Genomic DNA, 26,367 nt, shown 5'->3' with positions numbered 1-26,367 from the left:
GCAATAATAATATCACATTGTGTTAATAAAGTTGAATTAGAGTCGCTGATGTATAGAGCGGTTTGATTTCGATAAAAACATATTTTTTCATTTTCAGAATGAAATACAAAGTTCGCAAATCAAAAATAAAAACGTCATTTTGATTCACAGCAAAATCGACTTAATACGTATATATCACATTGTCGTGCGAACCCGCTAAACTCAAGCCCATAATTTTCGCCTATAGAATGCCACAGAAATTGACAAGGACCACAGACGGTCCCTTTATTGTCTGCTGCCTCTTATTTAAGGTGAAATACCTTTGCTGAGGTTGACTGGTTTGAAGCAACGGGGTTTGCTGTCAAATTTAGTTTTAAGTTTCCTAAAAAATAAAAAAATAAAATATTTTGTCTTGTCAAAGGCCATTTATGTAGGAATCTTAAAATATTTTTCTCACAACTTTGGTAAATTTCCCTTTAGTTTGATTAATACGTTGGTCTGTTGTTTTTTAAGTCGAGTTAAGTGCTATGATTTTCAACAGTCATTCGCTAGTATTTGCAATGAATGAAAATGAGACACTTTGGTGGCCATTACATTTTGGGATGTAAGTCTTGGCAACACAATGTAAAAATTGACGAAACGAAAAGAAACGTTGGTGTACAATAAAAAAACGCTGCTTTGGCATTCATTGCTAAAAAACAAGAAGTTGCCCTAAAAATATCAAGTCCATACATCTGGGCCAACTCTATAAACGTTTCAGCTATTTTACCCAACCTAAGAGAATTAGCACCAGTAAAATATATTTTTTCTAATTGGTAGAAAACTTTGACTATAGGGTCAACCGGAAAACGTTGGATTCTATTAAACAAATGGAATTGGCTTTATGTTGAGATGTCAATTTCTTTGTATTTATTCGGATAGTGATTCAAAACATATTATTCAAAACGTATTACCGTCAAAATCGATAACAAATATAGTCAAAATCGATACAAAATGTAAAAGGGTAACGATTTAAGGTTATGAAACCTAATGTAACTTTGTTGTTACGCTTTTTATTCTTATTTAAATATTCGTTATTTCAAGTTAGAAACAACTGCGTTGAATTGTAATTCTTTGCTGATTTAGATATGCCAATTTAATTTGCGAAGTGAGACAGAACAGCTTCTTTATGGACGAACTCAGTTGAAAATATATCAGTTTTGTTCATCAGAGTTAGTCATAAACGCAGTAAGTCAATAACTAGATAATATTTGTCATAAAAATATAGTCTGTTTACTGCTGTTTTTCATATATATGTACACAATTTAAAACCATATGAAAATTTTGAATACTTCTAGAAAACAATATCCACATAAAAATAATTTAATTTCGTTTCATTTTAATAAACATAATAAACATTGCAAAAGCAATCTTAATCGGAAACGATGCTATTCTAGTATCGAACTATCACTTGGCATCGGGACCCGCTCTAATCCAATAATATCAGACAAGCCTACTTATGGGGATGGTACAGGTGTTTGGCCAGACTGTTAGGAATGTTTTAAGGGATTTTAGGCGCTCAGAAACGCAAGCCCCGAAGGAGAAACTTAACTGCGGTTAATTTTAAGACAAAACCGCCGACTGTGAATCAGCATGCCCCGTGAGTTAGGCCAATATAGGAAACCTGTCAATCTAATGTCCTAACAACATCCTAAATATAAGGCGGCTATTATATTCTGTTAAGAGCGTAGTCATACCAGTAATTCATAGAATACACGTAATTTACAACACGCCAACTATAATGTATTTGTTTTTGTCCACCAATGTTGAACGGAACTAATTAAAAGTAAAGTGTAAAATATAAAATAAAGTAAAAGAAGGTAAGGGTTGCGGCTGGGTTACTTCCATTGGACAAAACGTAGGCAGGAAATTTCTTACCAAGTCAGCAATGTCTGAGTCGGGTCTTTCAACAACCTGTCTCCACTAGGGAGGTTTCGCCACGGAGGTAGGGCCCGAGTTAAAACTGCGCAAGGCAAAAAAAAAAAAGCTGAGCTTCGCACGACAACGCTTCCCTTATAATTTTATTAGCCTATTATTAATCCCATCTTTTTTTAAATGACTCAACTTGACTTAAGTTATTTGGAAAAATTACTTGACTTAACTCAAGAGAAATGACCTGACTTACGGCCTTTGGATATAAGACTTAGGTTAAAATAAGTGTTTTTATTAAACCTTTCTTTTATAAAATTGGGTTATTTATCTTAAGTTTTGCGCATAAACAATTTGCTTGCTATCGGTTGTGTTTTGCGTTATTTTTTAGCTTATAGTTATTGCTCATAATCGGACGAGTTTGTCAACTGTAGTGGTTTAAAGTTTAATCTTTATGAGAAAGAATTGAATTGGAATTAACTTGCTCTAAATATGACTTGACTGGGACTTGACTTGTTATTTATCCAAATGACTTAATTTGGACGTAAGTTATTTTACAAATGACTTGACTTGGACTCAAGTCCTTTCACAATTGACTTGACTATGACTTAAATTATTTTACAAATGACTTGACTTGGATTTAAGTTCTTTTACAAGTGACTTGACTTTGACTTAAGTTCTTTCAAAATGACTTGACTGGGACTTAAGTTATTTTTCAAATGACTTGACTTGGACTTAAATGATTTTACAAATGACTTGACTTGGACTTAAGTCCTTTCACAATTGACTTGACTATGACTTAAATTATTTTACAAATGGCTTGACTGGGACTTGGGGTTATTTCGAAATGACTTGTTTACAGCAGTGTTGTTGCTAAGTTCAGTGTTTTGCGACGCGCCTAACGCAAGAATTGCGCCACTGAAAGCGACCGAAAAACGTCGAGCGCGCTAATTTAAAACGCCTTTACTTCCACTGAGCCGTCTCGAAATATAAATAGCTCGTATTGAGAGAAAACAACTGGAAAACTATTTTGGTTTGTCAATTAGCAGAACCCCTGGCCAGACACTTTCTCAGTTGGTTTAGGAAAGGCGAATTGGGTTTGGGACAGGGTTGGGCAATTATTTTTGACGGGAGGCGCATGCAAAACAAAACATGTTTTTGGATCAAAAAATGAGATCTAAAATACACATAATATAGAGGTCTTTTGTTATCACTCTTACGCCTTTTACTCGCGCCTGTGCTTCTTCTACTTCGTGCATTATTATTGCTTTAAATTCTACTTTGACCTGATGAAGTACGGTTGTGCGAATGCTTGCCAACAATACAATACAATACAATACAATTGTCTTTTAATAGTGCAACCTGCTTGCCCTATAATATAAAGTATCCCCCTTTGTAAAGAAAGCTTCAAATATCCTAGTTTTAACAAGATTGTAGTAATAGGAATAATTAAGGACGCCTTGCAAGTGTAATTTATTAAATAAAATATTCTAAAATTAATAAAAAAGCGTTAATTATAAATTTACTTAAAATAGCTTTATGGAAAGCAAGCCGTGGACCGGAATAAATAGCTTCACGCGACGTAGTTAATCCAGGTTGGTTTAGGAGCCTAAAGCGTCGTCGCTTTAATTGGCGGGAGATTTATTTAGAAGCTTGTCTTGTTTTGTTAAGTTAGGCTTAATTAAAGGGAAGGACGGTTGTGTTTTTCTGCAATATATGATTCAATGTTACTATCACGGGTAGTGTCCTTAATTGGCCGAAATCGGAGGAAAAAGTTGCCTGTTGGGATGTCCGATACTTGATACTTTTTCCGATACCGATATCCGATTTGTTTTGCTCACAGAAGGCCGCCCGATATCTAGTGACGTCACTACTATAGCCGATAAAAGTCAAGGGTCGAATATTGCTTTTGCGCTAGGTAGTCTTTCAATGTTTGATGTTTAATTTTCTCATAAATTGATCTTAGTTTATAACTGTCCTCCCATACCACCTTATAGTATTGGACGAGTGCCATAAATGACCCTTCAAAGGTAAAATCGCTTGGGAGATTTTTGAATTTTATCAAATTATTTAAAAAAAGGTTATTCAAACCAAATCACAAGTACAACAAAGTGTGTATGTGTGAAGCCAAAGAAGTTATATGAAAGCATATTTTTAAAATAATTGTGCAATCTGCAACAAACGGTTTTCGATTAGCAACGTTTTTTCGTTTTAAAGGGAACACTCTTGTTTTTTTACAACCAAATAACTGAATGCAATATGCTACTTTCAAAGAGCCTGATGCGTAGTTAATCTTGAGAAATCAATGAGAAATCTCCCGCAAACAGTAAAATGTAAAATAAATATTCTTGCTTTCGCATCAGATGATCTTAAGATTGTTTATAAAAACAGATATAAAACATAAAATCTTTTCTGAAATCATTTTTGTAAATTTTTAGGATGTTTTAATAAACAGTCTTAAGATCATCTGATGCGAAAGCAAGAATATTTCTTTTACATTTTATTCTCTGCGGGAGATTTCTCATTTCCGACAGTGTTTCGGCCTGTGTAGTTGTAATTTACCAAAAATTAAATAAAACAAATAGCGTTTACAAACACCCGTTTTCTGTCGAAATTTTAACACAATTTCTGTCGAAATTTTAACACACGCGTTCCTTCCACCCCGAGAAAAATCCCTTGCGAAGATCGCCGCTGTTTGCTTAGGCAGTGACGTCATATCCGGTATGGATTCGTCCGCGATCGAAAGGCGACCGCTAAATGCGCGCTCGTCAAGATATTCTTGGATCTGTCGAAACATGGCGCGATAAATGACGCGATAAATGACGGACGTCTTAGCAGGCAAAGCACAATTTGAGGTCAGCACCGCAATATATTTAGGCGCGCATTAGACACCTATTTTGGAAACCGGAATTCGTCTATTTGATTAGGTTTTGACTCTGATATGGAGACGGGGTGGCGACCCGAAAGGCAAACAAATTCCCAAATCATGATGAGGGGGTTATGTACAGTGGTCCGCAACCTTTTATGGCTTATGGCACCCTAAAGAAAAAAATAGATTGCGGCACCCCTAATAGAATTGTCGCTGAGCAACACGCTATAATGTCAAGTGGTTTATTATAAATAAACGAAACTGGAACAATATAAATAAACTCTGAACAAAGAAGGAAGTACATTTTGATTCACTGTACTCGAATCATACGCAGAGAGTAAAAGACTTTGCAATAACAGCAAAAATAAAATTATATAAAAATAAAATTAATAAAATTTATAAAAAAAAAAATTATTAAAAAAAAATTGAAAAAAAAATATACATATATTTATTTCAAAATATCTCGCCGCACCCTTGACTCCTTGAGCATTAAAAATAGCACTCCAATGTGCCGCGGCACCCCGGTATGGAACCAGTGGGTTATAATATGAAAAAGCGTCGGCAAAATAAGACGTCGTTATATATCGTCGTTATAAGAGATTAGTTTTAAGTTCTAACAAGAACAAGGATTTTAATGAAAATCAATCAACTTAGTAATGTGTAAAAAATAGGACGGAATTACATTAGTTTAAACTTTGAACCGGGACGTGTCTTGTTATTTTTTGCAAAAAGACTTGACTTGGACTTGAGTTATTTTTTAAATGACTTGACTTGGACTTAAGTTGTTTTAAAATGGCTTGTTAACAACACTAGATGTTACAATTACAACCTCAGCGCACAAAACAGAACTGGAATCAGAATAGGTTGGGACAAAATGCAGCTTCCGGCCAAAACAGAAAGAAAAAGGCACACAGAGAAGCACGAAACAGGGGAGCGAGGTTTCTCAAAAAAAAATCGTGTCCATTTTTGTCATTTCCTGACGTTTCCGAATGCGATCGCGTCAGGTAATTGTTTACCGCGTCTTTCCATTCCAATAAAGCCGTCGCCGGTCGCTATTCCCGGAAAAATTTTGCGAATCCACAATTTGACTGCGCGGTCGATATCCCGGCTATCTTTACCCTCGGCCGTGCGTCGCGCTAACGCTATTGTGACGTAACATGCGCGGAAACAATAGACGCCCATTAATTATGGATCTGCGCCATGCGTTATGCGTCATGCGCTAAATCCGCGGTCCGAAAACAAAACGCGCAACAAAACTGCCAAGTCTGTTGTTTTTCCCGCTATCTTCCTAGGCCGGTGATCCCCAAACTGTGTGCCTCGCGAAATTGTCAAGTGTGCCGCGAAACTTTTTTTTAATTTTGAAAAATAAGTTATTTGTATTGCCAATAGGCATACACCCAAGCACTTTAGACTTAAATACGCACTTCCATTACAAATTAATAATTAGACATTTACATATAGTTTGTCGTGTGTTAAGGGCGATCGTAAAATCGCTCTATTGTTGTTCTGTTAAAAGTGTGCCGCGAAATAATTCCGATTTTTTTAGTGTGCCGCAAACTTAAAAAGTTTGGGAATCACTGTCTTTACAGTGACTCTTTATCTCCGCTTAAATGCCCCCAAAGGGTTTGTTTCGGCATTTTTTGGAGGGTAGTTAAGATATGAGGTGCACTATATGTAAACGCTAAATAAACAAAACAAAAATCAATATCAATTCTTCCAATTAGAGGGTCGCCCGACACTTTTGTTTTCCGGTGCCGATACCCGATATTTTCAACCGAATTTATCGTGATCCGATGCCAAATGACGTCACTGTAGGCCCTAGAGAGATCTAGGTGGTTCCGCGGCGCCCTGGTGTGCCATTTCTAATGCTCAAGGTGCCGAGAGATATTTGTTAATCTTTAGGAATCTGATTTTTGCTTAACTTTTATAGTTGATATTTGTTGTTTATCTCTCGCAGACCTAAACACTGTCAGCGAGGTACATCAACGTAAAAACTGAAAAACGAAATGTGAAACTCTTCGGTGTTTCTCGCTAAAGAGAAATTGACCTATAATGTTGGATAGATACAAAATTTGAGAAGCACTGGGCTTAGGTTTTAATTCGGTATTTCTCGGGGGTAAATGACGCTAACAAGAACCAGTAATCTAGTTCTTGGAAATGCGTTACGTACAACCAGCGCAAAAAGAGCGGGAATTTGCCCTGTGACACCGAATTTCGTAGAAGTAAGCCCCCTGAGATTTGCGCGTGCCGCAAATCGCCTTATATGACGTCACAATTCCAGGTCAAAATGATTTGGTAAAATCCGTTGTTTTTCGGGAAGCGGCCATGAAGCTTTGTGACGCGACTTTGCAGGTTTAGCTTTCAGCGTTTTCACCTTTTAAAATGGTTCCATAAAGCTTATTTTAATTTTCGAATGTCTTGTGAACTGTCTTTGTTTTTATCTCGTCTTTTGAAACTTGAACATCCTCCTAATAAGAGATTTAAAAATGTTTGCAATGCTTTTAGTATAGAGCAGTAGTAGCTTTTTGAGATTGCGGCATACCCAAATTTGCGGCATACTCTCTAAAGTTTTAGCCTCTGAAAATTTTACGTGCCCCGTTGAAAAGCATCTTTTTTAACAAAGTTGGGGTGCGTTTAGCGCAGTTAAAGAGACAAAAACTTTAAAGTTCTTCGTCGAGAATTTTCTCTACAAAATAGTAAACTATCCTATTGGCGAAAACTACTTTGCTTTTGTGGAGCCTCAATCCATATCCTTCGTACTTATTTCTTTCTCGCGGGATTTCTCGCTGCGACAATTGGATGAGTCATTAAGAAGCACTCCTGTTTGTTCGCGAGAAATCCTGGGCCAGGGTCCGGATCCAGTGGAACTTTGTAGCCATGGCCTTCCACAAACTGTATTTGTGCTTATTTAAACTCTATGAGAGCAAAATACTCTAGCAAAGCTAGCAATTCAGATCAGACACAATAAAAAGATCTTAAAATACATATATATCTTTTAAGATCTGTTTATTGTGTCTGACCTGAATTGCTAGCTTTGCTAGAGTATTATGCTGTTACTGATCAGGAATTAAGGTCGACATTTATCTTGCAAGAGTCAAGGTGATTTCCATTATTCACATATTCAGTGCAACATTAAACTCTATGAATACGAAAAAAATTCGCGTTAACACAGTATTTACAACATCTGTTGTTTTTGCAAATTGGTCTTACTCCGCAGCACTATCTTGTGACAGCTTTTTTTATGTAGGGTTTACAAACTGAACTTGCGAAATACACTCTTCCTTTTTATTTTTATTTTATTTTATTCAAACATGTACATTTTATAAACATTGACTTAAGTCACTTTATTTAAATCACTTGACTTAAGTTTTCTGTGCAACCTAGCTTGACTTGGTTGAAATTAATTTTAATAATAAAGTTTATCAATTTTAAAGATGAATAAAGCTTACCAATATAAATAATTTAATGTTTAACTTTTATGACAAAAACTTGATTTGAAGTTGATATGCCCTAATAATGACTTGACTGGGACTTGACTTGGGAAACTGATGACGTGGTCTGGGACTTGACTTGTTATTCATTTTAAAAACTTGACTTAGCCTTAATTTATTTTACAAATTTCACAAATGAACTGGGAATTTTGTCATTTTAAAATAACTTGTTTACAACACTGACAGAAAGTAACAACAATACAAATTATTAACCCTAGACAATGTTATGCATTTTAAAAACAATAGTTGGGTACAGTATGCACGGATCTGTAATGTAGCTTGATAATGAATTGCAAAGCCAAAAATCTCGAGTAGATCGACATCATCTTGATTAAGACGTTTCGATACGAGCTTGTATCATCTTCAGTTAATGTGACTGAGAAGCAATTCAAGCATCGAAACTAAAACGTCGACACCTTATCAACACCGCTGTACCCTGTTCAACACCTGGAGTTGCTAAATTATACTCCCACTTTCGAAACTTAAACTGATAACAATTGCGTCCCTTCTCTTATAAGTGATGCTTGAATTGCTTCTCAGTCACATTAACTTAAGATGATACAAGCTCGTATCGAAACGTCTTAATCAAGATGCTGTCGATCTACTCGACCTTTTTGGCTTTGCAATTTATTATCAAGTTAAAAACAATAATTTTAACAAAAATATAAATCGCAATTTTTAACTTGTATGCAGGTTCAAGTCTACTATTATTCACGTCGTGACTTTAAATCTCACTAAATTTTCCTCCGCTAGTTTAGTGGATAGCGGACTAGGCAGTAGACAGCTTTTGATTCACAGGTTATGGAACCACTTCTTAAAGTTTATTTGTGGAATATTTTCTTCAAGGTAAAACATCAAAACTATTTGCTTATTCAAGGTCAGAAATAAACGTGGCCAAACGAAAATATTTAAGAACATCTATAGATTTCTTAGGTAGGCTACACTATACATGTATCTGTAATGTAGCTTAAAAATGAATGACGAAACAAATAAGTCAAGTTAATCGACTTCATCTTGAAGAATAAGTTTTGATACGCACTTTTACAGCATTAACTGACGATGGAACAAGTCTGTATTCAAAATGAGTTTATTTACTCGACCTATTTGGCTTTGACATACATTTTTAAACCAGATTTATTTTTTAGAGTAGTTAGTTAATGTTGTGTACAATGTTTAGGAATTAAAAGCAGCCACGTATGAGCAAGAATATCGGTTTGGATTCAAAATACAAAAATATCTAAAAAAATAGTTGATTTTTCTGTTGTGATGGAAAAGTTGCGATTAAAGGAGAAGAAGTGCTTTGACAAGTCAAAAGAAAAACACTTAGCAATTGTCGTACATCGATGACAAAATAACTAAAACAGTTGAAAAAATGCTGCAAATATATGCAAAGATTCCAGGTAAACAACCTACATGTGTCAAGGTTATTTTGAGTTCAGAATTAAGGATATAAAATATAAAAATAAAACATGATTGTTAGAATTGTGCTCAAATAGCTTAAACGCGTTTTTAACGTGAGTCTACGATGGCTTTCGGTGTACTAATGGTACGTGCCGTTATCGTTGGTCAAAAAGCAGCTTCAGAAATGCTGGACTAAAGTTGTTGAACTCATATGAGTTTGTATCTTTCATTCAACGTTCGTAATGTTTTTAGCAACTCGCTTTTGCCGCAATGCCCGGATGCAGAGTCGGAGTCGAGTTTCGAGTAAGACCACGTAAAACTACCCGTAAATCAATTACATGACACTATTATGCGGGGAAATCCAACTTAGTGAAGTTACGTCATGAAGTTACTTGTACTTGCAAAATGTAGCAAGCATTGGCGTATGGTTGTTTCTCGACTCGCTCCTCTCTGAGCCTGTGTAGCTCGGTTGTTAGAGCGACGGTCCCGGTATGACCAAGGTCGTGAGTTCGGACCTCACTGCAGGTTAATTGTTTTCTAACTTGCCTTGATTGCATCATTGGTCGACAGATTCGGTGAGTCTTCAATGGCTTTCGGTATGCTAATGATACGCAATCCGTAATCGCGAGCTTGGTGAAAATCATGCTGTAGAACTTGATCCGGATTCAGGACTCGACGAAATCGCGCATTTAGGGGGAATTGGAGTCGGTACTCGGGTTCATGTCATTGGACAGAGTCGGACTCGGGTTATCTTCAACCGACTCTGAAACCCTACCACAACTTCGCTTACGATCACGTTTTAAGCGTTGGCTGACCGACAGCCACCTGGCTAGCCCTTCCCCCTCTTCTCGACTCCATTTCAAACTCCTCCTCAACGCTCCTAGAGCTTCTCACCAGGAGAGCAGAGTCCCTCCTCGTCACCCCGTACACAGGAGTGTCCGCGCACGATTCCCGACGTTTTGAGTTCGAATCCCACGCGTCCAGGGCGCAACCGCCGATCGAGCTGGCCGAGAAGCGATTGTCCCTGGGGCTCGGGGGTTCCCCTGGCCCCTTTTCGGGGGCCACAGAATTGCGTCCGGGGCTCGCGTAGAAATTGTGGAGGCTGATCTCGCTCAAGCGTCCCAACATCTTAGAGGTCAGCCTGACCTTGGCGGCGCTCGGTCGACTCACGCTCCGTTCACCGCTCGCCCTTGTCAAGGTCAAATATTTGCCGTCAAGGTCACCGGGCGCCTTTGGCGGCTCCGGGCGCTTTTCGGGCGTCTCCTTAAACATCGGCGTCGTGACCTCAAGGTCCCGGTCGATTTTTGACGCGCGCTCGTTCGGCGTCATCGCGTCGCTTGTGACGTCATAGTCGCTGTCGGCGTCGCGCGTGTCGACCTTGGGCTCTGATAAGTGGAGCGCGGTCACGTGCGCGATGCTCTCCTTGCGAGCTGCCGTCGAAGGCCGCCCGAAGAAACTGCGCTCGCCCGGTTCAGAAGGTTGAGGCTGGAAAGTACAATACAAGCTCCATGCGTTGGTTTTAAGGTAACAAAAATGTTATCAAATGCACAAATATGATTTATCTTGACCACAAATGGACCAAGCAGTTGACCACAAAACAACATTTAGTGTTTTTGACAGATCAGTGGCTACAAGGGAACATTGTATAACAGCACAACAGGAATTGTAATTAAGTATTTTGACACAGCGGGGGTTTATATAAATTGGTGCAAGGGAATAGAAGGTTAAGTTTTGGACGAATAGAAATCGTTCTTATGTTAAACTATGCACGGACCTGTAATATAACTTAATTATGAATATCAAAGGTAAAAAGGCCAGTTAATCAGATTAACTGATGATGATACAAGCAGGTATCGAAACGATTTGACACATAATGCAACGTGTGATACCTTTTATAATAATCTTTGAATCTCACTAGGCGAAGAAGCCTTAAAAGAGTTGTGTTTTCAATAAAATATTCCGAAATCAAGAACGAAAATAAGGCCTGTTTTTGCCTAAAAACGTTTTATTTAAAATGAACCGCGGGCCGGATTATGTTGCTTTGACGGGCAATTTGTATGAGACTAAAAAATAAAAAAAAAACTAAAAAAAAGTTTAAAAATATATTGCTTAGGCAGACAGTTTAGTAGAAAACTACATTACCGGTTGATCGTCTTGCTTTGCTTCGCTCTGTGGCGCCTCTGGTGGTGGTAAATCGCTTTCATCCGGGACACTTATGGGAACAGGGGAGAGCTGGTGGTTACGTGAATCACTGTCCCCCTCGTCTACGTCACAGTTTGGCTCCCCTGCTGGGTCGATGTTGGCTGAAGCTGGAATAATCGTGATTGCTAATTCTCACTTGTTTTTGTTTTTTTAAATTAGATACTTACCTGACAAGGGTTTTTTTACCGTGATTAAGGTAGTATTCTGCCTTTTCTTCTGAGTGCCACCCATTTTTTGCCAAATGGAAAGACTACACCTTTACCACTTACTTTACTTTCTTTTAGTTAGTGCAAAAAAAATGAAGCTGGAAATATGATTTTAAACAATAAAATAATACAAAATTTATAACGAATTGGCCGCGAGCTCTGACATTTACTTTTATTTTTAATTTTGAAAAAAATCGAACTTGTTATAAATACATTTAATTTGGCTCATCAAGAATAAACGACTTGAATTGTACTCAATACTAACATATGGAACTTAGTAAAAATTTACGATATTGCGCTTCCCACCTTCTTCCAGGGCATTTTGTTTCCATGGTTGAGGCTGTGATGCATCAGCAGATTTTGGCCTTATGTTAGTAGAAGGGGCGTCCCCTAACTCCATTTTCTGTGATCTGAACATTGTATGCGGAATTTATTCAACAAAAATAAATTGAATAAATTTTCCCGTTAAAATTTTACCTATACGTGGATTTACAAAAATAACGAGCTTAATTCCGTATTCAGAAAAAAAAAAAGCGGATACAATATTGCTTAACTTTTCATCAGCAATCAACGTTTCGTAGAACAGCTGCTTTAATAGTTACAGTATAAGTAGAAAAAAATAGAGTTCTCAATAAACAACAACATTTTATACACCTTTAACCCCAATTCACGTAACACATATTCACGGTAAATAGTTGCTTCGGAAACCATTGCACAGCTTTACTAAATTAAAATAAAATTATATCGTTGGGTGAAGCCTGTTGTAGGACCACTACTCGTTAGATTCTGGTGTAGGTGCCAATTCTATAACAAATAATTTATCCATTTTTTATACATGGTTTGCGGGTTAAAGCAGCGCATATTGTTATTCTTCTATGGAAACTATGCTTCCCAAACCTAAAGAAAATATTTGATTAGTAACTTAAAAATCAAATTTCCTAAGTTTCATTAAATTTGCGTATTTCACCATATATTGATTAGGAATGGCCAATAATAACGGATCGGAGCCGATACTGGATGCCAACCGGTAGTATCGGTTCTGGTCCGATACTAGGGTCGTATTGGTGGCGGTCCGATACCAAATCAAAATAGGAATATCGGTCATGGTTAGCGGTCAAGCGCAGTTATTCTACCTTAAGTAGCAAATTAAGTACAAGATAGTAGGTTAACATTTGAAGGTACATAAACTTCTCGACGCTTAAGCAATATCATCCTAACAACCTGAAAAACTACCATTGAACGTAGAAATTGTATATTTTTTACTTGATTGAGCATAGTACTGACATCATTGGTATATGAGCATAAGATTTTAGGCAAATCTCACCCGGTATTGTGTTACTATTCATAGCATTTCTTACTTTTTCGACTTGTACAAAACGACGAACAGCATGGCGGTAAGAAGCAGCACAACTGCGATGAAGGGCAAAGCAATCTTCATCCAGTCGCCAGAAGATTCCGAGGGTTTTTCCTCCTTAACTGTTGTTTCCTCTGGCGCATCAGTAGTTGGCTCCTCGTACACAACTTCTTCTGTAAAAAAACATGAATAATAAACCTAGATACTTCCACGGATTTCGACCAAGATTTTGTGACGACTGATTTCATTGCTGAGCTATCAACAGAGTAATAACAAGTTAGGGAAACACACACACACCAGAGAAACAAACCATGAGCTAATAGATTGCAAGACTTAAAAATGCATCACAAAAAAATTAATTTGATACCACTATTGTCTCAAGCTGTTGTGGCATATTTTTTTAACAACAGCAATTCCTATAAATATTACAAAAAAACAATTGTGCAATTTAGCAACGTATCGAATTCAGGAGGATGTAGTAAGACGTTTTCAACATGTTAAAAATGAATAAAGGGATATTACAAAAATTCGAAATGATACCTACTTATGTTGGGCTTTGATATTCTTACAACGTTTTTCTTTTAATTCGATCTTCAAAAAGTATATTTTAGAATTATTTACATGGTAGAAAAACAAGGGTCATTAGGGCGGCAGACATTTATGTTTAAAATAGCCACAGGGAGCTACTTTTCCGTTCTGCTCTAAAGCACCGTTTTTAAAAAAAGCAGGCATTTTGCTTGCATCATTGATCAGATTCGGTGAGTCTGCGATGGCTTTTTGATGTGCTAATGATACGTAAGCCGTAATCGTTGGTCGAAAAGCAGCTTTCAGAAGGCTAGATCACAGTTGTTGAATAAAGTGTTTTCATAAACATATTTGATTAAATTGGAGATTTATCTTAAGTTTCGCAAATAAAACTGTTTGCTTGCTCTATTCGTTTTGGATTATTTTTTACCTGAGTTATTGCAAACAGTCAGACGAATTTGTCAATTTTAATAGTTTAACGTTTAATTTTTGTGACAAGGATACACTTGTAATTAAATATAATAATGACTTAACTGGGAGGACTTGACTTGTTGTTTTTTATTAAAAAAAATACTTAACTTGGACTTAAGTTCTTTTGCAAATAGCTTGACTTGGACTAGTTTGAAATTTTTTTTTTTGACAAAGACTTGATTAGGAATTGACTTGCTGTAATTGTGACTTGACTTGGACTTCACTCATTTCGAAATGACTTGTTTACAAAAGTCCTACCTTCACACAGTTTGCCCGTAAAGTTCCCAGCACACTTGCACTCGAACTCGGTGATATTCACGCTGTTTCCCGCACAAGTGGCGTTGTTTTGGCAGGGAGAGGAGTCGCAAGCTGGACTGAGTATCTCGCAGTGGGCTCCTGAGTAGCCGTCGCGACAATGGCACCTTTAAATTAACAAATATTAATAATATAAGCCATGTGGCCATGCAATATTAAACCTAATGGTGGCAGGGCTGCGGAGTCGGCTAAAACAATTCGAATTCAATTCCTGAGCCCGACTCGGAGTCCAGCCGACAATTGTACTCGGCTTCCACTTCCGAGTCCTGAGTCCGACTTCTGACTTCTAAGTCGGCATCAGCCCAATTTTCTGATTCTGTCGAATCACGGCTCCGGCTCTGTCTCCGTCTTTTTAGTCTATATATCCACCCTTTACGTAGCTAGATTAAGGTGGAAATTCAGCAATCCACTTATAAGAGTGTCTCATAACTCATCCACCCACAAAACATAATTGAAACTATTCTACCATACGCTATTCCACCTTTACAATTTACACTTTGCTGCCGGTTTCGATATTTGGTAATGTCAGACTTGGGACTAAGATATAGTCTTCTGTTGTTTTACTCGAGCCCGAGCCTCAAGTCCGACTCGGCAGCCCTGCCTGTGGTTGGTATTAATTTAAAATTCATTGTTTTTCTTTTAAGCTCTTGGGTCATTTGCTACTCTTTTATATTTCGAGGCTAAATTGCGATTCACATTTCAGCACTAATTAAAATATTCGTAAGCCATCGATAACTTTTTATATTGCGAAGACAAAAATTTATTTTTAGGACCAAGTCGACTTCGTTCACGCGACTTTAACAAACTATCGCGTCTAGTGGACGTTTCAGCATAATTACGTAATTTGTTTTACTTTTTTATCACAAAAAACAAAAAAAACTAACTCCCACTTACAAGTACATGTCGCCAGTCTGTTCGCAGGTGCCCCAATTCATGCATGGGTCCTGTCTACAAAGGGTGCCATCCTCGCAGAACCTCCCTGTCCAACTTCTCATGCACCCCTGCTCGCAATGGCCCTGAACAGGGTTGCAGAGTGGTGCGCCCTCCAACGGAAAACAGTTTCCGCATTCGTGGGAACAGTTGAGGCCGTAGGTGCCGTAGGGACAGGGATCCCAGCAACTGAAAAGTAAAGGGGTTTGCTGGTTTTGTACTGTATGTCCCTTGTTTCAATTCCATACAAAACACTGTTGTTAGGACATTGAATTCACTGTGCACTTAACTTACTGTTTTTAAATGACGTGAGTTGACTTAAGTCTTTTGACCAAAATGACTCGACTTGACTTAAGTCTTCAGAACAAAATAATTTGACTTAACTTAGACTTGGGAGATAACAAGCGGCTTGCTGCTGCTTTGCTACGCGAATGCGGGTAAAAATAGCGCACGTTGTCGGCCCTGTAATTTGCCCGCACGTGTGCTGGTAATAGGTGTGCCTTTGTGACGAAATGTCACCCTTATTATTCCTTTGTGCGCTAAATTGTCGTGATTTTTGTAAATGGCGGCCGGGTTTAACCACAAGTTGCGCGAATACTTCTCGCTGTGACTTGAAACATTGACTTGGACTGGGACGTGAAATAAATTCAATATATTTACTACTTTGACTTTATGAATTTTTATGTTTATGACTAGTAGGACTTTCATTATTTTGTTTGTTAAACTTTTAACTTACTTAGTCTTGAACACAAATTAATTCAGACTCTTTTACAACACTATACTTAATTAATGTTTAGAAAAAATCCTCTAAATCCTATTCTAGTACATCAAACGTAATAGTTAACAGTTCACATTATTAGCTAAAAATATTAGGAAAAGGAAAAAAAGAAAAATGCATGATAAGACAATATACGATCCCGAAAAATGGCAACTCACTCATCTCCAATCCACCCAGGTTGGCAGTATCCCTCACATGAACCCGACACTGGTTCACAAGCGGCGCTCCCGTTGGCGCAATTGCAAGGAGTCGAGCAGTTCAATCCGAAGCTCCCAGAATCACAAGGATCCACGCACAAAGGAGGAGCAAGTCCCTTCTCGCATCCTCCCACTTTTTCTCCTGGGAGGAGCACACAACTCCCACTTTTCGGCTCACAAGAGGAGCCGTTTACGCAAGCTCCGCATCTCGATTCGCAATTTGCTCCCCATCTACCCTCCTGGCAAGTGACATTGCACGTCACGCCCCTCCACCCGTCATCACAAGTAACGTCACTGCTCGGGCACCGCCCACTTATGACGTCACATCCGGTCCCGGCCCTGCAGTGGCACAAGTTGGCGCAGTCGCTGCCCCAAGTCCCTGCATCGCATTGTTCATGGCAAAGTGGGGGAAGGAACCCAACTTGGCACGTGACGCTATCGTTTGATGACGTCGCATTTAGCGTGACGTCATCAGACCACTCGCTGTCCACCGACACTGGAGGGCAGTGTCCGGTGAAGCGGTCGCACAGTTCCTGGCCGTGACAGTTGCCACATGATTCGACGCAGTTTAAACCGTGGGTGCCGTTGGCACATGGCACCTGACAGTTGCCACCGGTCCACCCCTTGCCACATCCAGAGTGGCAGGTGCCAGTGAAAGGGTTGCAGCTGTCGTTTTGCTGGCAGTGGCAGGTCAGTTCGCACCCGGCGCCGAACTTGTCGGCTCCGCAAGCTTTAAAGTAGAAAATTTGCGTTAAATGAATTGTTTTATGTTATCAATGGGTGTTTAGTTTTTGACGCCTTTGATTTTACTTCAGCCGTCGTTGGAACACAGCCTCGTGTTTTATGTTGTACTAGGCGGCCTGAGTGTAGTGTTGGAAAAAGTTAAAAAATAAAGCGGTTCGTGTGCTTGCTTTACCTGTTGATTTATCCTATGTTTTATTATTCGGGAAAAGTTGTTAGGTACTGTTTTTTTAACAGCTTGGGAAGTATTTCCTATTGATCCTTGCGATAAGTTTCGGGTTGTTTAAAATTAAATGTTTTAGTTCATCAAGATGTTAACTTTTTAGTTTTTAACGCCAAATAAATAAACAAAAAATGTATATAATATATATTAAAAGTACTAAACATTCCGTAATGGTTGATGGAAAAGTATATGTTGCAATGTCAGTCAATTTGTCATCTGTTTAAATCCGATAGCTTTTACTTTAAAATAAATAGGACACAGCTTTTTTAAAAGAAGTTTCTCTAATTACAAGGCTATGTAAAATAATCATAAAATTAAATAAAAAAAATAGCTATAGTTAGTTGATGGATATGACAATTATATAATTCTTGTAAAAAGTTTACCCAGGAAAGATAATTAAGCAGATTTTTTGTAAGCTAACATTACGCTTAAAACCAACTCACGTATTGTGCATATGATCCCGTAGAATCCAGTTGCACAGGAACAACCGTAAGGATCGATTAGACAGAACATCTTGCCTTTACATCCGTCTTCTGGGTTCCCCATGTTTGTGCAATTGTGCTGGCAGTCAAGTCCAAACAGGTTGTAACCGCATCCTGGTGAACGTTGGATATCATGTTTAAACGTTGTGATTGCCAAACTTGCGATCATAAGTGATTAGAGATATCCGACATTGTTCTAATGACTTAATGGCATACCTTAAGTATTTTTTTTTTACATTAAACTGTTAGCTTGTTATGTGGTGCGTTTTAGTTGAGGTATTGCTCGTAATCAACCAAGTTTCCCAACTTTAATAGTTTCGCGCTTAATTTTTATGTCAAGGACTGGGCTTAGAATTGACTTGTGATTAATTCAAAAAGACTTGACCTGGGACTTCGGTCATTTAAAAATGACTTGTTTACAACACTGACAATTTATTGTTAAAGAAGTTCTCTTATTTAACGTATAATAAAATGGTATGGGTTGATGGTATAACAGAGTCAAGTGCGAACAGGTTGTAACCGCATCCCCATTTATCCCTATTGTTACACACAAACAATTTGTTTGCTGTTTATTCCTTTTGTTATTTTTAGTCAAGTTTTGATCATAATCATACGAGTTTATCAATTTTATTAGTTTAACGTTTTATTTTTATGTCAATGACTTTAACTGGAGTTGACTTGCTCTAATATTGACTTGACTTGAAATTGACGTGCTCTCACAATGACTTGAGTGGGACAAAAAAGTTGACCCTGACTTAAGTTATTTTTAAAACTACTTAACTTAGACTTTAGTAATTTAAAAATGACTTCTTTACAACACTGACAAATTATATTTGAAGTAGTTCTTTTTTATTAAACGTATAAAAAAATGGTATAGGTTAATGGTAACAGAGTTACTCCTGTTGCTATTCTAGTGGCATAAACAATATTAGACCAGAGTTCTCTCTAATTTTGTTAGTTGAGCGTTTTATTTGTATGTCGATGACTTGAATTGGAGTTGCCTTGCTTGAATAATATCTTGACTGGGACGTGGCTTGGTGTTTTTTTACAAAAGAGTTGACTTTGACTTTACTTAGACTTTAGTTATTGAAAAATGACTTGTTTACAACACTGACAATTTATAATCAAACAATTTCTCTTATTTAATGTGTAATAAAATGGTTTAGGTTAATTTGCTATTCTATTAGCATAAGCAATATTTGATCAAGTTTTCCCTCCCTACCGATCTCACACAGGTTTCCTCTGAATCCTGGAGGACAAATGCAACTTCCGCTGACGTCATCACACACGCCTCCGTTTTCACACGCAGGGCAGTCGAGCGTGCAGTTTTGCCCGTACTTGCCTTTTTCACAACCTGACAATGGATGAGAGAGTTTGAAAAGTCGACGTGTTATGTACCACAAGGGAAGCCCATGTGACCAAGTACAGGACTCCTTTTTAAACAACTAGTTAGTGTAGTTTTCCTTAATGGGAGGAAAATGACACAAAATTGGCTAATCACAATGGCGTCTTACGGGAAGTAACATAATTTTAAAGGAAATTACAAATGTTTGGACTACATGCCATTCCGAATCCACATATAGACCATTAAACGAGCTTTACATGAATTTATATCTTTACCAATTACTTTATATTAACGGCTGTCCGCATTAGTAGAGTTCGGGAGTCTCAAAACCTGGGATTCTACTCTAGCCTTGTCAAGCATCACTATACTGGTCAACCCAGTATAAAGGACTTCAAAGTACTGACATAATACAGCGGCTCTCAAAGTACTGACATAATACAGCAATAGTAAGCATACCAAACCCATATAGAAGTAGCTACTAGCATTTTAAACGTTTTCAATATCTCTTTACTCACTTTTACCATCAAAGATATATTCAAAGCGTTTAAAATGGTACCAATACTTCTAAACAAGCTTTAAAATCTTTATTACGTCTAACTAAAACCTCCAGCCATTATGCTCCAAAATATAGCAATGTGTTATATGCATAGTTGGTTGCAATCTTAAAAGAATCATGTACTATTGTAAGCTATGGCCATTGGCCATACAACATCCTAACTACCAGCGTACGTGGAACAACGACGCGAGCCGTTGCCTGCTGAAAAACCCTCCTTATCCTGTCCCTGGTGTGGTGAAAAACAACGTAGACTCCCTTGTCCTTGTGTTGAGCGTTTGGAAGATTGACTTGAAGGGTTCGTTGGCTCACAATGCGCGGGGATTGTCCCTCTGCTGTTGAAGAAGAATACTACACCTAACTGTTTATTAGGGATATTAATTTAAATAAGGGGTTCACAACTTTTTATATTTCTTTGGAAAAATTATATTTTGTTTCTTTCAAAATTTTTTTACTAATGCTACCACTAGTAAAGTATTTTGAAAAGTAATAATGCTAATCAAGTTCACAAATACTTATCTGTCCTAATCAAAGTCAGTCATTTATAAGTTTTTTGTAATCTTATTTTTGTAATAATTGTAATCTTAAGTTTACTTTGATGTTTTCAACTGCTTTAAACAACGTGACTTAATACTGGGTCGCGACCCATAGGTTAAGAAGCACTGCTTACAGCAAGCGGGCAGCAGTACATTAAGTGAAGTTACCTTATCGATAACTTACCCCCAAGATGCACCCAAAACACGTCGGCCACCGGCTTAGGACGAACTTGGATCGTCTTAATGATGACTGATTCGTTGATGTCGGCTCTTGTGCTCAACGTGGTGGGAAACAGGAGAGCTGAGTAGCATAAAATGTATTGTAAACAGGTTCGACACTCACTTAGTGCCGTATTAAACATATAAGGCTGCTAAGGCTCTAGCCTTAGGCTCTGTTAAAATTCGGCTCTCAATTTTTTTAGGATTGAATTTTGTAAGGTTGATAGTGATACGGATCCAGTACCAGTACAGTACAGTTTTTGCTTAAAAACGAATGACTGAGTGGAGTCAATGTGTGCCTTGTGTGTGAGTGTGTGATTGTATGTATTTTAATTACTTTTTGGAGCTTGGTTTGCGAAATTAGGTCCTTCTCTAGTAAATAGCCTTAGGCCTACAGTACCCTTAATAGAATAAAAGACATTATTCCAATAAAAACCACGATTTGTATAAGTGCTGGTCTGTAAGTCTATATTTAATGTTTGAACAATAACTCAAAAGAATGCCATTTGGAACCACCTCTAACACATTTTATAAGATTTGCCACTAAAGAGTCCACATTTTCGGCGCCGGTTATATTTACTTTGCTGCCTATATACATATTTAAACCTGTTTCTGGAAAGACAACAAAACACTTTTCAGAATAAGAGATTTTTTTCCCTCTAGCAATTATACTTTATATTCAACTTTTGCTTTGCTGGCAATTGGTTAGGACATTCTCCTTAGAACTTGTGGTCAACTTAGGATATTCTGTTCAAGCAAGACAAGAAAAAAATCCTGCGGTGAGATTCGAACTCAAAACCTTTGGCCAAACCGAGCATTAACCAACATTGCTACAACTTGTAAAAAAAGAAAGATAAAAAGATTGTTACCTGTACGGCTTTTACTATAGTTACTTTACAAATGACTTGACTTGGACTGCAGTCATTTCAAAACGACTTGTTTACAACACGGTAAATAAACGTACCGTTCTTTGACATAATGACACCGATCGCTTTGGCTTCTTCCCCTGTAGCGTTGTCATTCACAGCGCATGAGAAGACACCGTACTTGAATGGTCCGGCCTTGTCCATGAAGACAATCTGTCTGCCAGGCCAGTTCTCAGGCTCTATTCTGTTAGAAATATTAAAACGCGGTGGGTGATACTTTTGAAAGCGAGTTTATATTTGGTCGGTTAAGGCATTTGAAGAAGTTTACAGGGCTTTGTATAGGGTTTGCTGTTTTGTAACGTAACGTAGTGTTAAGTAAAATGCCGTAGCACAATGTAAGGACAAACACGATTTCCCGTTACGTATCTTCACGCAGATTGACACAACCCAGAGCAGCGTAAGGCAACACGGCACATGGAAACGTATGCTAAATGAAGTAATGTTTATTTCACAGAGCGTACATACGTATGACCAAATCACGCAGCGGAACGAAACGTAATGTAACTTGATGAACGAAACATAGCATAACGCAAGGTAACATAACTTCCTATGACTTAGCTCATCTTAACGTAGATAACGCAAGATATATAAAAGTCACGCAGCGGGGCGAAACGTTAAGTAGCGTAAGGCAACGCAAAGCAACGTAATGAAATCCAATGCAACTTAACTCTAACATATACCAACGTAACGTAACGTAACGCAACGTAACACAGTCTAACTCCAACGTGTAACACAACGTAACGCAACGTAAAGCAACGAAGCGCTACGTAACGCAACGTAACGCAGCGTAACGCAACTCAACGTAAAGCAACGTAACGTAAGTTAACTCCAATGTGACGAAACTTAACGCCAACGTATAGCAACTTAAGGCAACTTAACTCCAACATATACCAACGTAGCGTAACGTAAGGCAACGTAACTCAATTTACCTCCAACGTACAGAAACGTAATTCAACTTAACGCCAACGTATAGCCACGCAACGCAACGTACAGCCGCAACGTACCTGCCGTATCTTCTCATGTGGGTCAAGTTGGTGCCGGTTCCCACGTCCAACTCGGCTTTAAAAGGAAACGAGTTGACTCGGAAGTACGAGTTTTTTGCCACGCACTTGAGTTGAGCTTCTTCGTTGTAAGCAGCGATCGGAGTTGGGATGACCAGTGTCAGGTCCAGCAAACAATCTGGACAAAGCACAAGTGGTCAGTGCAAAGGGTGGTACAGTTGGTCAAGGCGTTTTGCTAAACGTGATGATGTTTTTTTACTACGATAGACAAAAACTCTATTTCCTTATACTATATCTTATAGACTAGTGCTTCCCAACCTTTTTCAGTTCGCGACCCACTTTTAATGCAAGTTTTATTGTGCAATCCACAATGAGATATAACTAAACAAATAAAGTTACATAAAACGTACACCTTTACTACTGGCGTACGTATTGAAATAATTATTGTGACACAACACATCTAATTGTTACGTATTTGTGATATTGTTGCATAATTGTTAGGTAATCGTAATGCAATAGTTTTCCTATCTAATAGAAAACTGTAACATTTCGAAATGCTTCGCGACCCACCTAAAATAGCTTCGCGACCCACCAATGGGTCGCACCCCACATTGGTTGGGAAGCACCGTTTTAGGCTGTATCTTACACTTTATGCATGCAACAGTTTTCAATTTAAGGTAAAATTCTAATATAAAGTGTTAACCCGGGCCATAATGATTTTATAACATAAACAAATTTGATGAAACTCCTTTATAATAATACATTCTACAAGAGTATTTGATCAATTGCAAAAGGCATCGAATGTGTTAGACGCCTGTATAGCACTGTTACAAACAAGTCATTTGGAAATGACTTAAGTCCAAGTCAAGTCTTTTGCAAAAAATAACAAGTCAAGTCCCAGTCCAAGTCTTTGTAAGGGCCAATTCATTGCCATAAAAACAACACGTTAAACTACTGCAATTAATCAACCAGAAATAATATAAACGTAATATTCAGTAAGTAAATTATTTTACGTGTAAAAATTTAAATAATTAATTAATTTTTTTTTTAATTTAACAAAAACACTTTTGCGACTTTAACCCAAGTTATTTGTTCAAAAGATTCAAGTCAAGTCATTTGAAAACAGTAAAGTTTAAGTCATTACAACACTACCACTCTTTTATACGAACAGTAAACATGCTAAGCATCGGTAAACTTCGAAGGATTCCAGTATTACAAATAGAACATATTTTATTCTAGACCCTGGTTCGTTTGGTAGTTAGCCGTCTCTCAGTTAAGAAACGTTAAAATACTTTTACAACCGTCATACTAAGGTCAGCTTAACATTGCTTTCACAATCCTACTGGGCTACTACAACTCCAATCTCTGAACATGGTACTTTAAGAAATCCATTGATTAAAGGCTTATGAATATGTTTATATTGTGCACATCATAAAATTCGACGGATTTTTACTGGGAGCTTTAGATGTAGTGGCCCCTATAATTAAAGGCGTACTTTGACTGTTCTGGCGTTTCAGGACTTTCCTGTTAGAGTCTATGTGAAGCTATGTGCAAGTATTGGAATGATTCCAAATTTTTTTCGTTAACAGTTATTTTTTTAAATTGTACGAAACCTCATACATTCCGTATTTCATTGACGCATTTCCTGCTACAAAAACACCACGTTATATTTCCAAAAATAAAACCTCGATTAATATTTTAAAGGTTATACGTTGTAAAGTCCACGAACTTTAAAATGAGTATATTCGTACAATACTATCAACTCAAAATTATAAAAGGGTTTTTATGGTCTGAAGTTCTCACTAAAAATCCTTTGCAATGTTTTGCATTTTTACTTCTGTGCTCAGAGATTTCACTTATATCCTGAGATATTCCGCCTGAATTTAAAGCGGAATGCTGATACAAAATTGGGACTAACTTTAAACCTTAAGTTTTAACCAGATAAAGAAGATTGTTTTTTAACATATAGAAGTCAATTTTGTTTTCTTGTCAAATTGCAGTAGGTACTTAATTAAATTAGGAAAATATTTTTTTACAACTTAAATAACTTCATGAAAAGTTCCGGACAAAATCATTTATTTAAACTAATAATTTTGTTTTTACATACTAAATTTACTTACCAGCGAATCTGATTATTCCCAAAACAAGAAAAAGTATAACGCTTTTATCCATAGTTGTTTACTTTGTGTGTTTAAGGCAAAGCCTATCTAACAATTATTCTCAGTAACCCAATAAAACTATTTGTTTGTAGAACAGCCATTTGTCCATAGCATAACTTGTAACCATCAGTGTTGTAAATTAAATACAAACAGCATAAACACTGGAACAAAATGCCGATTCGCACTTAGCATTTAATAAGGGTGCTTAATTACCGAACATTGAATGGCACTTCTATTCCATGGCATACTTGCTCAACTATGACCAGCCATACGACCTTTTGTTGTTACGTCACAATGAACCGGTGCTGTCCAATAAAGTGGTCACTATAGTTGTGTGACTAATGACTTACAAGTTTTTTAAGTTTTTGTAATTCAATTTGAAGAGATTATATCGATCCATTATTTTATGAATGTGATCTCTTTATTGGCTTATGCTTATGCAATGTGATAACAACTCAACATTTCTTTTTTTGGTTATCATTATTTCGAATGACCTTAGACTTCAAGGGAAAAACAATTGTTTGTATTTTAGGCATTTGGGAAAATAATTGTATATGTACGCAAAAAGTTTTAAAACAGCCACTTCGAAATTGGCATTGGCTTTATTTGAATTTTGAATAATAGCAGTGGCTATTTTTCACTTATTTTAGATTTTTTCAGGACATGGATTTACCTTTTGAATTCAATGCTTTAAATCTACTGGTGCCCAATCTTTTAGCTGTTGACGGCCGCATTGACAGACTTTATTCTTCTGGCGGCCGCCAGTTGAATTTTTTTAGAGATGACTTCAGAAAGTTAAGTCAAAAGGTGACGTCATAAAATAATTAATCTTACAAAGAGTGTTGTTCTCTTACATTCTTACAACTAGTGCGAAAATGTGGAACTGAAATAGAATCTAATTAAGGCTTATATCGTATTGTATAGGTATTGGTCATATCGCGCGATGCGCAAAAAATGCGTCTATTGGATCGAAATCTGGCAAAACTTTCAGTTCAAACCAAATGGGCTTAGGCACATAAAAAGAATCGCATATTGGTAAAAACGTCGGCATTTATATTCTAATTTAACAAAAAAAATTAGATTTTGTTATTAACACGGCGCAACATGCTGTAATATGCATGGCGACCTATATATTAACGGATTATCTTGAAAGCGACTAAAACATGATAAAGACGGGTAGAATTCGAAAAAAATTGTATTTACGAAGAAGTTAGTCAAAATATAGTTTATTGAGTGGACATGGCCAGTGGACCCAAGTTTGTATCAAAGTACGGCCGCCAACGCTTGTATTTTCCTAAACACGAACGGTACACGGACGCAAAAGTTATAAGCAAACGGCCGCAGGTTTTGCACTCTTGCATTATTCGGACCTAAATATACATTTTTATAGCTTTCACTTTTCAGCATCATTACCTCCCTTATCAGTGAAGTATAATTGAGTCACAATTTTATGACAAATCAAGCAATAGATAATTTTCAACAACTGGCCGCTAGAAAACTCTTTGTCAGCCTTTTCTGATGACCACCGGGGACCTCAGGTTTTGTTTTGTTCAAAA

General features: G+C 37.4%; 1 protein-coding gene across 1 annotated transcript; it reads right to left on the bottom strand.

Annotated features, from left to right (window-relative positions):
- Positions 1–13,410: 13,410 nt before the first annotated feature.
- On the bottom strand, positions 13,411–24,824 carry LOC146138810 (uncharacterized). Its single transcript, XM_083394697.1, has 11 exons — positions 24,773–24,824; positions 22,656–22,830; positions 21,690–21,835; positions 20,691–20,807; positions 20,147–20,305; positions 19,295–19,426; positions 18,034–18,186; positions 16,588–17,356; positions 15,616–15,840; positions 14,665–14,828; positions 13,411–13,583 (listed from the first exon to the last, which is right to left on the bottom strand). The coding sequence occupies exons 1-11, from the start codon at positions 24,822–24,824 to the stop codon at positions 13,411–13,413; spliced, it is 2,265 nt and encodes a 754-aa protein (XP_083250823.1).
- Positions 24,825–26,367: the final 1,543 nt, after the last annotated feature.

This window comes from Ascidiella aspersa, chromosome 7, assembly GCF_963924565.1.
Source record: "Ascidiella aspersa chromosome 7, kaAscAspe10.2, whole genome shotgun sequence".
NCBI lineage: Eukaryota > Metazoa > Chordata > Ascidiacea > Phlebobranchia > Ascidiidae > Ascidiella > Ascidiella aspersa.
This window is presented reverse-complemented; position numbering and strand designations above follow the sequence as displayed.

What these genes read in the sequence shown, in the direction of transcription:
- LOC146138810 (XM_083394697.1), bottom strand. Translation starts at nt 24,824, where the DNA reads ATGGATAAAAGCGTTATACTTTTTCTTGTTTTGGGAATAATCAGATTC. An exon ending in CACATGAGAAGATACGGCAG is followed by an intron (nt 21,836 to 22,655) that starts GTACGTTGCGGC and finishes TATTTCTAACAG; the next exon opens with AATAGAGCCTGAGAACTGGC. An exon ending in CGGGATCATATGCACAATAC is followed by an intron (nt 17,357 to 18,033) that starts GTGAGTTGGTTT and finishes TCTACTTTAAAG; the next exon opens with CTTGCGGAGCCGACAAGTTC.